The 17097-nt window shown below is 35.3% G+C and overlaps 1 protein-coding gene and 1 long non-coding RNA gene across 3 annotated transcripts in view; one reads left to right on the top strand and one right to left on the bottom strand.

The window, feature by feature from the left end:
• Positions 1-17097, bottom strand: part of LOC136844978 (uncharacterized) — a 122677-nt gene that overhangs the window by 82605 nt on the left and 22975 nt on the right. Inside the window, exon 2 of the long non-coding RNA XR_010855024.1 lies at positions 1680-1801. This is a non-coding gene — a long non-coding RNA (uncharacterized lncRNA). The remainder of the gene's footprint in view (positions 1-1679; positions 1802-17097) is intronic.
• Positions 1-17097, top strand: part of LOC136844976 (longitudinals lacking protein, isoforms H/M/V-like) — a 188928-nt gene that overhangs the window by 169411 nt on the left and 2420 nt on the right. The window contains exon 6 of one of the 2 annotated variants that reach the window (XM_067114470.1): positions 12702-14889. The exons of the other annotated variant lie outside the window; for it this stretch is intronic. Within the exon in view, the coding sequence (XP_066970571.1) occupies positions 12702-12992 (291 nt within the window). The 3' untranslated portion in view covers positions 12993-14889. Of the gene's footprint in view, positions 1-12701; positions 14890-17097 lie in introns of those variants that run through there. 2 annotated transcript variants of the gene reach the window in all.

Below are 17097 nucleotides of genomic sequence, written 5' to 3'. Positions count from 1 at the left end.
TTTTCCGCTTCGGCGCTAACTCACCGAACGCTGCCGGCATACGGGAGACGTTTTTGTAAATAGGGCTTCAGCGTTAAAGGGTTAATTACAAGAACCAATAATGAATTATTAGACAAGCCAAAAGTTTGGTAAGTCTGAATAAATGAATGCCCTGCATTTAGCCTACCACATGTTTGCCGCTAGTCAAAAGCTAACTTAAATGTACTGTAATGTACATTCCAGTGGAATCTACTGAAAGTAAGGGTGGCACAGGGAGCCTAGCATAGTATAATCTACCAAAAATGAAACTTGCACACTAAGCAGCATAGCCTAGTGTAATTTAATGAAAATGAAACTCGCACAATACATAAGATGTGATGAAATTGTGTGGTACAACAAAATTTTAAGGTTTGCATGATACACAAGCTCAGGTGTCACTAGAGTATATATGGTAATTACAGTTCTTTTTATTCTGTATATTTTTAGTTTTACCGTGTTTTTTGTTGGAAATAATGTGTATTAGTATATTTATGGTCTTAATTTGATGGTTTTATGAAAGAAGTGAGTGAACTAACAATGGTGAATGTGTTGAAATGGTGGGCAGTGGGGGGCACTGGTGCAGAGATGATGCAGTAGCACCTCTTTTCGCCTCAGAACTCCATGTTTTTTACTTTTCTCTGTCTTTGGGTCAAGCATATTGGAAGGGAAAAGACATCTCCTTGTTGTTCTCCCTCTTTTTTTTTTAATAATTTTGTCTCTGTTTTTCCCATACGAGACTGATTATTCAATGTTGAAGAGGGGTGCCACCCATACGTTTATGTATTCCTTGGACATGAATTCATAGTGTAGTGCAAGTTTGTCACCCATATAGACACACAACTGGGGTGAGGACTGTATACTGTGGTTTTGGGGCCCCAGATACTGTCGAGTGACAGATAAGGTGAATAAGGATTGAAGGATAACTGTATGTATAACCTGTTTAAATAGAGAGTCATGTGTCAGAACTTTGTTCTTATGAATATTTCCTGTTCTTATGAATATTTCCTGATCCAAAGGTGGATACTGGGTGCCAGGGAGGCATCCTTCAAAAACAAATGTGAAGCATCCTTACAAATGAATGAGAAATCATGCCAATCTTGAGATCTAGATCAAGTGAATGCATATAAGTTGTAAAAATAGGTGAATGTTTGCCAGAAATTCATCCTTGTAATATTGTTGACATTTCTGACAAAGAATCTACTTTTTCTATACCAATTACTATACAGATAATAAGATAGCCTTTTACACTGAGAATTATATGACAATTATTACTGTTACCCTAATTTTTTGAAATCAATCAACTATGCTTCTTAGGCAAGAGTGCATGGCCAAAGAAAGTTCAGGCATGTATGAGAATTCACCATCTCCCCAACATACATACAGTGAGTTTTCAACATCATATCTCTAAAAATTTATAATCTGAAAAATATATCAATCAACAGACAGGACAAAATTACCAATAAAATCACTTACCTCTCATGGGACAAGATGAATCAACAGACAATTGTTAAGTGGTTTTGGAGGGAGACAATTCTCAAAAAATGTGCTTTATTGATATACCAATGAAAAGTAATCAGATGTCTAAAGAAAGAGAAATTGTTAAATTACAATTAAATCCTATGAGTGCACACAGATTACTTAAGTAAATGAGTATTCCTTACTTGTACCAATGAGTCGTGCACATCATCAGAAGTTCAGGAAAATGGGATTCTTGCTCTTCTCTTAAAGAAACAGGTGAGATGCCAGACAAAGCCCTCTCAATTCCCAAAAGGTATTTTGACACCTGGTTTGAAGAAAAAAAAGTAAGTACAGTACAGTACAGTAATGAATTTTCTTACCAGATAAATTAAAAGTGTGCCTAGTAAACCCACAATACAAAAGTCCAATCTTAAACTGGTCCACTAAAAATCTGGATCTTCCATTAGATATTAGAAAGTAGTAAATACTTTATAATGTACAATAACACTTTCCCTGCTGTACAAAGTTCAAGTGCTAAAACAAGTAAAAAATATGAGCAAATTAAAATGCAAATTACTGTGAACAACCTACAATAAAATATAAGAATAAGTCAAATCAAAGGAACTCATTACTATAAAACTCAACTGCTTAGCATATTTGAGGGGAATTAATACCTGATCATTCAAACCAAAGAAATCTACAAAAAGGTTCTATGTACCAAAACCTTCCCAAAGGAACGACATAAACTCAAGAAACAGCTTGAATTTATAATGCAGTAAAATATTCAGCAGTACAATAACATTTTGGTAATACAGTAAATGTCTTTGTTTACTTGAATCTCTTGTATATTTAGTTAAAAACTCAATACTAACATTGACTTGAACTCTGCCTCAACAGACAAAAAAAAAAACTGTAAATTGCAGTCAAGCTACCACAATTCAATTCCACAGGAAATAAGGATGTGGGGGTAACTGACTTTAATATATTTCAAGCAAAGTAGAATAAGTGATGTTTAAAAAACTTTGCAGCATCACCTCAGCCTTAACATCACTCTGCCATCTAATTTTCATTTGTTCCCTTAGGCTCTCCTCACCTAATTACCCTCCAGCTTCTTTGACACCAGTATCACGAGTTTACAAAAGTGACTTATCATCAGCATTTTGACGTCTAAAAGTTGACGTCTCACCCCATTCATAATCGCCTACATAAATGTTTTCAGGTCAGCTTTTCCCTTAATGACTTACGTGTAAAAATTTGTATGATGATCATCTAAATAGCTGACTGGGTCACATTTCTACTTTAATGATCCTGGCCTAAATGACACATTCTTGAATGGGATGAAAAAGAATAAATCTTTCAGGTTGGTAACATAAGCAACTAGAATATATCTCATGGTTATTTAAACTATTAGATGAGTTAAAATTCATGGTGTGAGTGCAACTTTCGCCTTGAGATTTGCAAGTATAAAAAAGTCACGCGTGCTTGTGACAAAACTGCAGAATTATCAGTGTTACAAACTTAATAAGCAGCAGTTCATGTTTGAGATAGGTTGATTTTGGTTTAAGTACACAACTGAATTCAATATTATTATGAACAGCAGAATAAAAATAAAATCATTTCTCTCTTGATAGCCATACAGATAAGTGGACTGTATATCACTTTATCAAAACCAAAATATACAGTTTGAGCACACCTGGGGCAGATGGCCTTTACAGCAATAACTCCCTCTGGGTATAAGTTATTCCCAATATGAAGTGAATATATATTGCATATTTGAGTATTGCATAAACTGTACCACCATCCCTCCACTGCCATGTGTTGCAAAGGGCCTCCGTGAAATTCTGCCACTCGTGTCTTCCCTAAGCTTAGTCTTCCACAAACCTTCACTCATCCCCAGCCTTCCGCCTCACATTTCTCACTTAAGTAGGTCTGGCTCTTCCAACTCTTCTGGTGCACAGAGCACCCCAGCTATCATCACATTGTTAATTTCCCATGGTTTCTGCAGAGGTTATTTCCAAGCCATCTTTATTCCCCTTTTATCATTACATGTACCTCATCTACTTGCAAAAATTATGTAATTTCCCTTATGGTATCATTCCTCACTCTATCCAGTCTCTGGCTTCTAACAATCTTTGTACGGTTTTATTTTTATATTGACAAAATTTAGACATGAATCCATTTAAGAATAACGATCATACTAGACTCACATATAACCTAACCTTTGTGTGTAATTTCAGTGTAACTGATTTCCAAATCTGATTCAACCTGCCCATACATTCCTCAACAGTACGTCTTAACACAGCTTTTGATCGAAGTAACTCTTGTTCAACAATATCTTTCTCATGCCTACTGATAATATGCATAATGAATACTTACATTACAACCAATGTAAGTGCAAAACCTTTTTGATTACTACACTTACAGATCCCCTTTCTTTGGTAACTTAGCTGTGACTTCCAATTTTAGTCACCAGGGTTTGTCTCCTCATTCCATGTTCAGCAAGACAGTAAACAATGTGTCTTTTCTGATCCAGTTAAAATCACTGCAGTGCTTCCATCATGACTAGGTGTTTTCTATCTCTTAGGTTTCTTTGGTACTGGTTCCACCATAAAACACGTGAATTCATTTATAAGTAACTTCAGATCTTCAATTTCTGGTACAGTGTATCGATAAATTATCCCCTCATCTCTCATTCATAACCTCATAAAAATGGACTGCCCAACATTGTCTTTCTTTTTCTTTGATATTTAAATGTACATATATATATATATATATATATATATATATATATATATATATATATATATATATATATATATATATATATATATATATATTACAGGCAGTCCCTGGTTAACGGCAGGGGTTCCATTCCCGCCACTAACTTTAAATCGGTGATGATTATAGTAATGAATGGTGTTTCCGACGTTGTAAGCGCCAATAAACCGCTTGTCAGCGCTGTTAACCGCTTACTGGCACCAATAAACCTCTTACCGATGCCATTAAACCATTTACCAACGCCAATAAACCACTTACCGATGCTGAAAATCACTTACCATTGCCAAAAATCTGGTTAACGTCGTTAGCCAAGCGTCGTAAAACTGGAACGCTCTTAACCGACACTGCCGATAAGTGAGGACTGCCTAACAGGCTTGGCTTAATATGTTCTGGGTTTACAACGCTCTTCAAATATATTCATCAAAAATTATTTCCCATGTTACAATACATGTTCCAGGTTTGCGATGCCGATCTGACAGAAGAAATATGCCTCTAAAAAGGGCAGAATGGTAAAAATTTGGTTTTTTGATAAAAACTAAATACAAATGCAGTTTATGTCGTTTACAAATGATTAAAAGCAAGGTTTTCTCAAGATTTCGATGATATTTCGGGTTACAACGATTTTCAGCTTATGATGCGCACTGGAACGGAACCCCATCATAAACCAGGGACTGCCTGTGTGTGTGTATACACACATGCACACACACACACATATACATATACAGGCAGTCCCTGGTTAACGGTGGGCTCGGTTAACGGCGATCCAGTTTTAAGACGCTTGTGTAGCGATGAAATCAGCAATTTTCAGAGCCAAAAATTGCCGATTTCTGCTTATCAGCACAGATAATTGGGAATTGGCAGTGACACTTACCTAACAGAGGCACCGCTAACTGAAAATCAGTGCTTTTCGGTGCTGATAACCCCAGAAAATCATCAAAAAGTGCCGAAAAAATGCCGAAATCGCCGATTTTTGGTTAGCGATTCTCAGTTATCATCACACCCTCAGAAATGGAACCCCACGATAACCGGGGACTGCCTGTATATATATAATATATATATATATATATATATATATATATATATATATATATATATATATATATATACAGTCATAAAAAAAACGAACGCCTACATTTGTAAACAAATCATAGCAATGATATAAAAAAAGGAAAATAAAAGGGAAAATTTTAGTTCACTTATATTTTTTTCAATATCATTTCTCCATTATTTTTAAGTACAGCTTTTAACCTTCTTGGCATTGAATGTGCTAAATCTTTGAAATATTGTGCATCCATGTCTTCAAACCAAAACTTACGGATGGCATCCTTCAATTTGGGGAGGGACGTTTTCTCATCTGCTAGTGCCTTCAGTTTCCGTTTCATGTATGCCCAGCAATTTTCAATTGGGTTTAAATCTGGTGAATTGCCTGGCCAGTCCAATTTCTGAATATTAAATTCCTTAAGAAGGTTTGTGACCTTGTGAAATCGGTGGCAAGGTGCTCCATCTTGCATAAATACACGCATGCCCAAAAGTTCCTTGTAAGGGACTAATTCATTTTCAAGACATTTTCATAAATCTCTCCATTCATTGTCGTGCTCTCTGGGAGAAAATATAATCCCCACTACCCCATATCCGCTGAAACATCCCCATACCATCACATAAGCTGGATGTTTCACAGTCTTGACTGTGTATTTTGATGCATAGCGGTTAGATCCTTGGGGCCTCCTTACTTTCTTGCCAGCGCTATGAATAATGTGGAAGTTAGATTCATCGCTAAAACTACCCTTTCCCAATCCTTTTCAGTCCACTTCAAATATTTTCTGCAAAAAGCCATCCTTTTTTTTTCATAGGCTTAGTGAGGGGTGGCTTCTTTGCTGCAACACGACATGGGAGACCAAGGTCTTTCTGCTTCGATGTTGCACGGTCCGTTCAGATATCGTTCCTAAGCAGATCAGGGTTTTGAGACTTCAAAATTTTGGCTGGCATTGATGGATGTTCCATAACAATCCTTTTTAAAAATGTTATCCGTTCTTTTTGTAGTTTTTTCGTGGCCTCCCTGAGCCTTTCTTCCGCTTCAGTGATGAATCAAGGTCTCCTGTCTTGGGCGCGGTTGCACCACAATGAGACGGTGCTTTTAGAGATTCCCAGCTCTCTTGCAATAGCTGACATTGACTTGCCAGTTTTCCATAGGGTCACAATTTCTGCTTTCTTAACCAAGGATAAGGAAGTTTTAGCCATAATTCATTAGCTAAGCGCAAAGAGCGCCAAATGTAGCGGACGAAAAGCGTGAATGGGGCACGGCGCATACAATGACAGCCGACCTTTGTGATAGCTTGAGTATCACTGAAGTGCATTAGAAACTCATGGTACCGAACAGCGAGACAATACAGGCTGCCAGACGAACGATAAATTGGGAAAAATATATACTTCTCATTGGAAATCGCAAGAAAAGTCCAACGCTTATTACAGTAATATATAGGAGTCGTTATTTTTTTTTTTTATACTGTATATATATATATATATATATATATATATATATATATATATATATATATATATATATATATATATATATATATATATATATATATATATATATATATATATATTATATAAATTTTTGTGTAGCCGCTGTTTTCTCTCATAGGATTTACACTCTCACTGTCCCCCAAGGACTCTATAATACAGACCACCAAATTACAAAGAATTTTCTTATATGTAGTTGGTCTCTGCCAGATTAGTGCTTGTTGGCACAGTGATACAGTATAATATAAAGGACTCAGGTTTATGTATAAAAATTAAGGGATTTTGACAAAGGAAAAATCTATTTCTGGGGAGAGACCCGTGTCACCCGGTGAAATAACCATTCAGCACTTATTTCTAGGTAATTCTATTGCTAAAAGTACCAGAGAAAAGCTAAATGCAAAGCTTGAGTTACTACCCCCAGTGCGATCTCCATGAAATGGAGTCGTGTATGAAAAAGGGTGAGATTGTCACAATCACGGTACCCTGCCCTGTAAACATTCCCAATGACAAAAGTCCCAACAAGAGAGGTGCCGATACAAACCCCCGCACCACTCGCGGACTGTAAACAAAGCAACGCCATCTGCATTCCATGTTAGCACCCACCAAACCAGAATGGTATTTACCTTGGGAGGGAAGGAAGGAAAAAACAGGGGTGGGTTACCGGGTGACACGGGTCCCTCCCCAGAAATAGATTTTTCCTTTGTCAAAATCCCTTTTCTGGGTCACGACCCGTGTCAGCCGGTGAAATAATAACAGAGAAATAAATACCATTCTATAAAAACAGTGAACTGAAAAGGAGAAATAAAACTTATAAGTCCACCAGAGTGTTTTAATTAATCCACATAGGAAAACACATATACTGCACACAAAGAATAGGTGGGAAAATTTAAATCTACTAGACAAAAGGCATAGAATATACATAAACATAACAATGATAACATAATAACATGGTCAGGAGACAGGCTGTGAAGTACGCCTGACCTGGAGATGACTGTAAGGGAATAAATGAGGCAGGTAAGAGGGGGGAGAGTGACTAAATACCAGAAAGGGAATCAGAGGGAGGGACAATGTTCCCTGCCACTACTGTAGAGTATTTAAGAGCTTCTAACGATTTCAAATAGTGACGTTTGAAAACTAGGGGAGACTTCCACCCTGTATATTTTGTAAGATCCTCGAAATTCATGTGATGAAAATAATTAGTGGAGGTGCCACCGCCCTGATGTCATGAACTTTTGGAACTGAGTCTGGATTTGCTTGTTTAATAAAATACAAGATCTGCTGCCTAATAGTCATAGAGATAGCACCTCCCCCTTCCCTAACAAACAGGGGCCCTGAAGTTATCTGAGAGGTCCTGTCTAAATAGGCTTTTAAGGTGAAAACTGGGCATAAAGACAGGTCTTGTGGAAGGGGGATTATTTTCCAGGGTGACCACCTATTTTGAGGATCTTCATTCTTAGCTAGAAACTTAGGGTGAGGGATCAGCAACACTTCCCCCGATGGAAGGAAATCAATATGGTTGGTTTCTCTAGACAAGGCAGACAGTTCAGAAATCCTAGCACCTGAAGCTAAACTGACTAAAAATAAGGTCTTCCTCAACAAGGAAAGGAAAGAACAACTTTGATTATCAGTGTCTGAAGCTAATTTTAGAACATCATTCAAAAACTAGGAAACCGTATGTGGACGGGTTACTGGTCTCAAACGAGCACAGGCCTTAGGGATTGATGAAAAGTAAGAATCTGTGAGGTTGATTTTAAAACCATGCAAAAACACCTTTTTTAAGGCTGACTTGGCTGTAGTAATTGTACTTGAGGCTAGACCTTTCTCAAATAATGACCTAAAAAATGAAATTGCTAAATTGGTGGTCATCACTGTAGCTTCAGATTCTTTCAGGAAGAGTGCTAATTTCTTAACTGCTGAGTCATACTGCCTTAGAGTAGATTCCCTTTTGTCTGATTCTAGGAACACAATATTAATAGGATCAATATTAGCATCCCTCTGAGCTGCAAATTTCATGAAATCCACAAAGCTAGGGCATTTTGAGTTCTTGAGGAAGCTGACACAGTCTGAGTTTGTACTATTTGTGTCAGTTTTGGGTTGGGAATTTGGAGGCGCCGAAGCTTCAGCTCTAGGAGGAGTGGAAACCAACTGCTCTTCGGCCAGTTGGGAGCTACTAGAGCTACCTGACCCTTGAATGACCTGAGCTTGTGAAGGACTTTTAATAACAGGTTTATCGGAGGAAACAGATAAATCCTCTTCCACATGTTCCAATCTAACGACATTGCGTCTGTGGAGTGAGCTAGAGGGTCCAGGTTGGGGGTCACATAACAAGGCAGTTTGTGGTTGTATTGTGTTGCAAACAGATCCACTTCCAGACCCGGAACTTGATTGCAAATCCACCTGAATGACGTCTTGTCTAAGGACCATTCCGACTCCAGGGGGGTTGTCCTGGACAGGGAATCTGCAATGACATTCCAGACCCCTGCAAGATGGGTAGCAGACAGATGCCATTTGTGTTTGTTTGCTAGGGAGAAAATTGCTATCATAACCTGGTTGACCCGGCTCGATTTGGAACCCCCCGTTTATGCAGTGTACCACTACTGCGCTGTCCAAAACTAGCCTTATATGAATCCGACTGGGTGGATGAAGCTTCTTCAAGGTTAGAAAGACTGCCATAGCTTCCAGGACATTGATATGGAACTGGCAGAACATGACGGACCAAGTTCCCTGTACTGTACTTTCTTGTGTTGGGAGTATCCTCCCCACCCGCTTAGGGAAGCGTCGGTGTGAATGACTAATGGAGATCGCACTGGGGGTAGTAACTCCAGCTTTGCATTTAGCTTTTCTCTGGTACTTTTAGCAATAGAATTACCTAGAAATAAGTGCTGAATGGTTATTTCACTGGCTGACACGGGGTCATGACCCAGAAATAAATATATATATATATATATATATATATATATATATATATATATATATATATATATATATATATATATATATATATATATACATATATACACATACATATATATATAAATATATATATACACATACATATATATATAAATATATATATATACACACACACACAATATATATATATATATATATATATATATATATATATATATATATATATATATATATATATATATATATATATATATATATATATAAATAAATTTATAGTATATTACTGGTAACATGGAATATCTGTAGAGCACTTTCAGAATTTTATATACATAATTCTTACCAACAGACTTAGTTCTATTGTATTATCTAGTCTTGAATACAACAGCTATGTAATCTTAGAGCAAAATGAAAACTCTATAAATAGCATTTGCAATTGTGTGCTGGCTACCAAATTTTATTATATGGTACAGTCATGCTCAAAACTGAGACTACATAATTCTTTTTATATCATTCAAAATCTCAGATGCATGTTGAAAAGTCCTATGGTTGCCTAGTAAAGTTTAACTTTTTTTTTTAGATATGTTGATACGTTTCTGAACAACAGCTAACATTATTTTCCCTAGAGTTTATAAATATGACCTCTTTGATGTACTGGTATCATTTGTAAACTATGATTATTATCAATTTTTTTTTGCTCAAAGCACTACGTGATATGGCTGGCAGTGCTTTCAATGTCAGCAAGCACAAACCACCTCTAAAGCATCAACACTAGACCTAATAGGGTCAACAGTTATTGCAAAATTTAAAAAACAGAAATATGAACTGATTTAAGTTTTGGAGTTTTAGGCAATGACAAAACTACATGTGTTATAATAATGTTTTATATGACTAACAAACAAAATCTAAGGCTTTGGGATGCAATCTTGTTTACTAATAAATTTAATTTTAAAGATTAACTGTTCTTTGAATAATAAAAGATGATGACTCTTTAAATTAGATCATGTTGATAGTTATGTATTTATTCAAATAATTATTAGTATTATCAACAAGGTCTATGAAACCAAAATTTTTTAAGCTGACGAAGAATTACGTTCCTAAGTCCTTCTGCTTAATTTTGGTGTATACTGTAATTCAGGGCCGTCCAACCCCAAAATAAGTAAAAGTAAAAATAAGTAAAAGTTTATTTCTCTTTTTTATATTATAAAAATTTGGTTTACCTCTTATCCTGAATATAAGAATATTTCTTGCAAAATCAACAACTACAAAGTAAAGCTTCATTGGTGTCTGTTGTGTGTTACATATTTTCAAACGATGCAATTTATCATATATATATATATATATATATATATATATATATATATATATATATATATATATATACATACATACACACACACACACATACATACATACACACACGCAGGTGCCCCACGTGACTTTTTGTTTTTTCAAGAATGGCCCTCAGACTAAACAACTTGGATGGCCCTGCTGTAATTGATCCATAAGATGTCAGAGTGAGAGAATATGTAGATAAATTCATGTTTTCCTGCCAGTTAGTAAGAACAAAAAAACTAACAAACCTAGGCCTAGGAACAAATCTTGGTTCTGTCACAAACAAGCCACACCCACCTGTTGATATCAGTGGATGTGTTTTAGCTACAGTGCTTGACTCTTTAAAATTTTATGGTTGCAATTAATGCAATATCATAATTATGAAAACTTAAAAATTTTTCATTATCATTTTTGTATGTGAATATATGTTTGATAAAACTTTTTTTTTTTCTCTAATATTGGTGCTGAATGAACAAAAGTTTTTGAAAGGTTTCGTTACTGGTTTTCATGCAATTTGGCTATACATAATGACTGTACTGTATAATCACAAATTAAAATTTTTGTAAAAATGATACAGATATTAGAATTAGATGGTTTAAAAACAATGACATTGTTGTTGTAAATCCTGTAATCTAAAAAATTACTAATTATATTTTCAAAAGTGACTTGAAATTGTAAAACAGCACAGCATGCATTATAAGAAAATGACAAATGTGGCATTTATGAATACTGTATTGGTTTGTACAATGGTTCTGGGATTTCAATACCTCTTTCTGAAGAAGGAGGTGATAATTATGTTTGAAAGTTAACTTTGAATGCAATCCAGGTGTGGAAAATATTGGGGGGTCTGAAAGTTAAGCCCATGGCTATGAAAGGCATAGGTATTGTTATATTTTGGTAATTATTCTTCAAAGATACAGTTATATCCACTTCAAATGCTGCCATTTAAACTCCTTTCTGCTATATTTCCACCCCCATAATACCATATTATTCTGATCATCCTAAACAAACTTTGTTTCTTCAAAGAGGAAGGTGTCCTAACATTTCTTAAAAAATCCCAGAATATTTGGGTTGCCTTCCTTCTCTTGGAATATGAAGAACCTAGTGCAATTCTAAAAAATTTTCCCATAATCTTTACACAAGTTCTCAACTTTTCTCACAATTCACAGTGTTACTTCACTAACCATCCGACCAAATTCTGCAGACATTTTTCAAATGGCCTGTTAAGGCTATGAGACGAAGTACAATAAAATAGCACGACTCACTGTAAAATCACATTAAAACAAAGCCATTCAAATACTCAATTACCTAAGTTTAAAATTTAGGAACAAGCCATTGATAAAAAATTTTCATTTTTGGTATGGATAGTGTCTTTCATCTTGGCACTCCAACAATATTGCTGTATCTAAAAAAATAATAATAATAATAATAATAAATAAATTTACTACTTTATTAGATGATTTGGCTGTTACACAGACTAAAATGGTGAATCAATTTTAGTCTGTTACAATTACAGAGCAAAAGTACTTGTGATAGCTTAAAATTACAATTACAGAGTACACAATATACATCTGATACAGTATAGGCAAATGTTCATACAGAATAATCTTTTAGAGTTACAAGTCAAAATGTAGAAATGTAAATCACATTCTCATGGAGCATAATTCCCCACACAGGTTGGGTACAACTCTCACACCCTTGGAACTGGAGGCACAGGAGGGAGAATCAGCAGCGAGGCACTTGAGAGACTCTACCAATCCAAGTATCTGGCTAGGGTGTCTCAGACGAGAGAGAAGCGTTTTCAGTGTCCCCGCTGCCCTTCGACTTTTTCTGAAAAGTTCAACCTGAAAGCTCACGAAAAGCTGCACACAGGAGAGAAGCCCTTTGCCTGCACTGAGTGCGATTACCGTGGCGCACGCAAGCACTACTTGGACAGTCACATGGCTCATAAGCATAAAAAAGTTTAACAGATTTCCAGTGTTAGAGGTGTTTTAACAATTAATCCTAAATTTAATTGTGTGTAGATTTCTTACCCCAAGTATGCTGGGCAGAAAGAATAAGTGAGCTATAGTTCTGATAACAGCTTTGGGAGCACCAACTTTTGCAATTGGTGCCTTCTGTAATACATGTATTTTGTCTAAATTTGAGGAAAACTATTCAAATTTGGGGAAAAATCCTTTTAAACAGATTTGTAAAGCTATACAGATAGTGCTTCACTTGAATACTAAAAAAAATACTTCATTATTTTAATGCATAATGATCAAAGACTGCCTCAAGAACAAAAAATGAAGGTGCTGTTATGATGTAATTTTCCAGGTTTGTACCCAACATACCTTTCAGTGTACAAAGGAGAGTGCCACAGTCCAAAAAGAATCTTGTAAAATAACATTCACCCATTTTTTTTCTTATATTGTTTTGTGTGTGTGTGTGTGTGTGTCTGTGCACTTATTCTGTTACCTTATCCTGATTATTTCACTTCCAATCAGACCCTCCAGTGTTTTCTTTTAACTTTCTATACTATTTTCCAGTTTTAGGGGACTATGCATTGTTTAGTTTTAGAAATGCTGCTGGATAAAATTCCACACCATAAATTATCCAATTCATTCTAGCTGATAACTATATTGTCCTAATGTTGGCACAAAAACTACATTAAAAAATAATTCAATATTTATTTCTTAACTGCCAGTACCATGACATGATACACAGTGACATTTAGTCACTTGCTGGTTTAAAATCCATTTTTTTTTCTATTTCATATCAAATTAGCATTTCTAGCTGCAATAATCCACAATGATATTAAAATAAAGAAAAACTTAGTGCTATTTCACCACTTTAGTTACCTTCCCAATGTCAAATACCTAATTCATTTCTGACAACAATTCTCAATGTACAGGGTTCCCTACGACTATATCTTACTGGAATGTTAACTGATTATATTTTTAAAACAATTCTATTTCACAAACTTTTTTCTAAAACCAGAAAATGTTGAAGGTCTAAGGTACAGTTGTCTTTACAGAGCATTTAAGCTTAGTCCATACAGCTTTAATGTATGGAATATCAATAACTTTATATAGCTCCAAAAGAAAAAATCATCTTTGAAAATCTATAATTACAGCACTTCTAAAAGGATCCTTTTGGGAAAATGGGATACTATTTCATGTTTCATCATCTGCCTTCAATTTTCTTACTCTCACAACAAAGTTAAAAAATTTAGGCTCAACTTTGACATCCTGGTTTCTAAGTGCAGTAATTATACTGCAGTGACATTCAAGTTCCTCAGTTATGCTCAAGACTCCTAAGATGAAAAATTACTTTTTCCAACTTTCAACCACTGAGATGAGGACGACAAGCTTTTGTATTTCGGAGAAAACTGAAAAATGCACTAAAAATGCTCTTGAATATGGCATCCTCTGTATGATGTATTACACAGCTTGTCCTGGGAAGGCCTACCCAAAACAAATATTCTGTCAATAGAAATAACTTTTAAAAACCTGCTTGAAGTTAATTACTGTTAAGTGGGTGCTACGACACATGGGAAGTGCATATACAAAGTAATAAAAGAATTGATGAGAGGCCAAAATTGAATGGGTTAACAAAAAATAGTGTGGTCGCAGATTTACACCAAATGCCAAAAATTCCATTATTTAGCACCATTATTATTCCTTTACAATGAGTTTTCCTTTTATGGAATTGAAAAAAAAAAAATGTCTTTCTTGTCAAGTCATTTTACATCAATGTCAATATCTTCTTGGGAACTCTACAAATCTACCATCTAAAAATTATGAAGCATTTTACATGATACAAAAAAGTGGCAATTTACTACATGTCTACATCTATGAGCTTAAAGAAACTGGAATAGATTAGCTTCAAGACTTTTATTCAGTCAGATTAACATATTTGTTTTCATAAAAATGGTTCCAAAAAGTTAGGAGTAAAATTTCCCTTTGGTTAATTTAATGGTTATGGCTCTCTGTTGCAATTTAAAGTACAGTAGTCCATAGCATTCACGGCTAATGCAATTCTGACTTTAATATTTAGGTTTTTGTTCTACTGTAATCACAATTGCTATATAAAAAATAAGCAACATCGGTGAAATAAGGTGAAAAAATTACAATAAATATTTTCTAATCAAACCAGTATATTTTTAAGGATAAAATTTATCTTTTTTTCTATAGTACAGTGTATACCATAAGTGATTGTATGAGTATCCAAATGCTGAAGCTAAAAGCAATTCTTAAAGTATGACACACAACTATGAAATCCTTCTGACATTTACTACTACTCCATTATCCCATACAGAGGCTTAAAAATCCATTACGATCATAATATATAAATGGATGGCAGGACAAGTCTGACCTGTTGCTAGGTTCTTTGCCACACAAATCCTCAGTCATAGTTGCACTAGACTAACAAACATACTGTAATTCACCATTTTTAATTGAACTCCACTAATAAAGACAAATATCCTACCCAGTGATCTATGATATATGTACAAAATTTCTATCCTTCCCAGATATACAAACTCCAAGTGAATAATGGCTACAAGCAGTTCAACCGGAATTATATTTTTTCTTACTGGAGGTATTCTGATTCAAAATGCCAATCATACTTTCTTCTGGAAACTGTATTGATAGTATTCTCCCTAAGGCATTATGGTCTTGTCATAAGGCACTGCTCCTATATGTTTTATGATTTTTGTCTACTGTTACCAATCAAAGTTTTTTATAGTAACTTATCATGAAGACTCAATTAACTGAATAGTAAATATTTACCTGAAGAAGGCACCACAATAAATGTATGTTGGATGAATGAATAAAATCTGCAATGTCAACCTCAGACTACTTCACGAGATGCCAAAAGCTTTATAGTTTATACTTTATTACATAAGGGTAACAGAGCAGAACATAAACTTTCAAATGTTTTTCATTTCTAAAATGCTCTATTAATCCTGCTGTGTACTGTACTGCTATGACATAATTGCATGTTCTTCCATTATGTACAAATGGCAGTTCAAGAAATACAGTAAAATGTATTCTATAGTATATTTATATTTTTATCCATGTCTGGTCTTGGGAAATGATGGAATGAATAAAAAAAATTTTCCCACCAATCTTTCTCATCTCAAAAGTTTACTTAAGTTATCAATGGCAACTTATTTAACTGCTGAGTTGAGGATGACCAACCTCTTCTGAAAGCATCCATGTTATCCACCTCATGCACCTTTCCAAAAGGCTCATAAGCTGGAATCCCACACCCATAAAGATTCTCTCTCTCTCTCTCTCTTTTGCTGTATGCTGAGGAACATTCTTGCCAACACTGCTGCCAATCTGTCATACTTGCATTTTCTAATTCACCCTGATTCTACCTTCCTAAATAAGACAAATAAGATTTACAACCAAATGCCTTCATCTACCCTAGGTCTGAAGAAATCAAGAAGTACAGAAAAGAGGAAGGACATTAGTATTTAACTACACAGGAAGCAATAGACTTGCTTCCCAGAGGAGGGAAGGCTACCAGAGAGAGGCAAATCAGTGGCAGGAAAAGAATACCAAAACTTTACATTAACTACAATGCAGTGTTGCAAATTCAAGATAATTTGCATTTACCCTAAATTTATAAACCTGAAGTCTTTTACAGTCTATGGATATACCTTTGGCAAAAGCTCATCCAGTTGTTGAAGCTTTGTGACAAGACAGTTAGCTAATGACAGATGAGTGAGGTGGTGAGATCTCCATCCACTTACTCAAAAAACAGCACTACTTTTTCTTCAGCAACAGAGATTAGAACCTATTTTATATAACCAACCTGCATTTGGCCACTGGCTGCTGGGTGAAAGAAGATAGTACGAGGGAAATGTCAGTTATCTTTCTTTCATACGACCTTCGTAGATTAAGCAAAGACTTCAGTTTTAAATCCCAACTTGCAGTCCCACACAGCAAAAGAGAGTCCGTCTTTTGGTGGTTTGTATCCTGGCAGTGGCTTCTCCTGAGTGATATGGGCCCTGTTTAAAATTTTTTTTCAAGAACCACCCTGTCTCACCACAACTTAACACTTGTTAAGAAACAAAACCCT

This window comes from Macrobrachium rosenbergii, chromosome 13 (assembly GCF_040412425.1).
Source record: "Macrobrachium rosenbergii isolate ZJJX-2024 chromosome 13, ASM4041242v1, whole genome shotgun sequence".
NCBI lineage: Eukaryota > Metazoa > Arthropoda > Malacostraca > Decapoda > Palaemonidae > Macrobrachium > Macrobrachium rosenbergii.
This window is presented reverse-complemented; position numbering and strand designations above follow the sequence as displayed.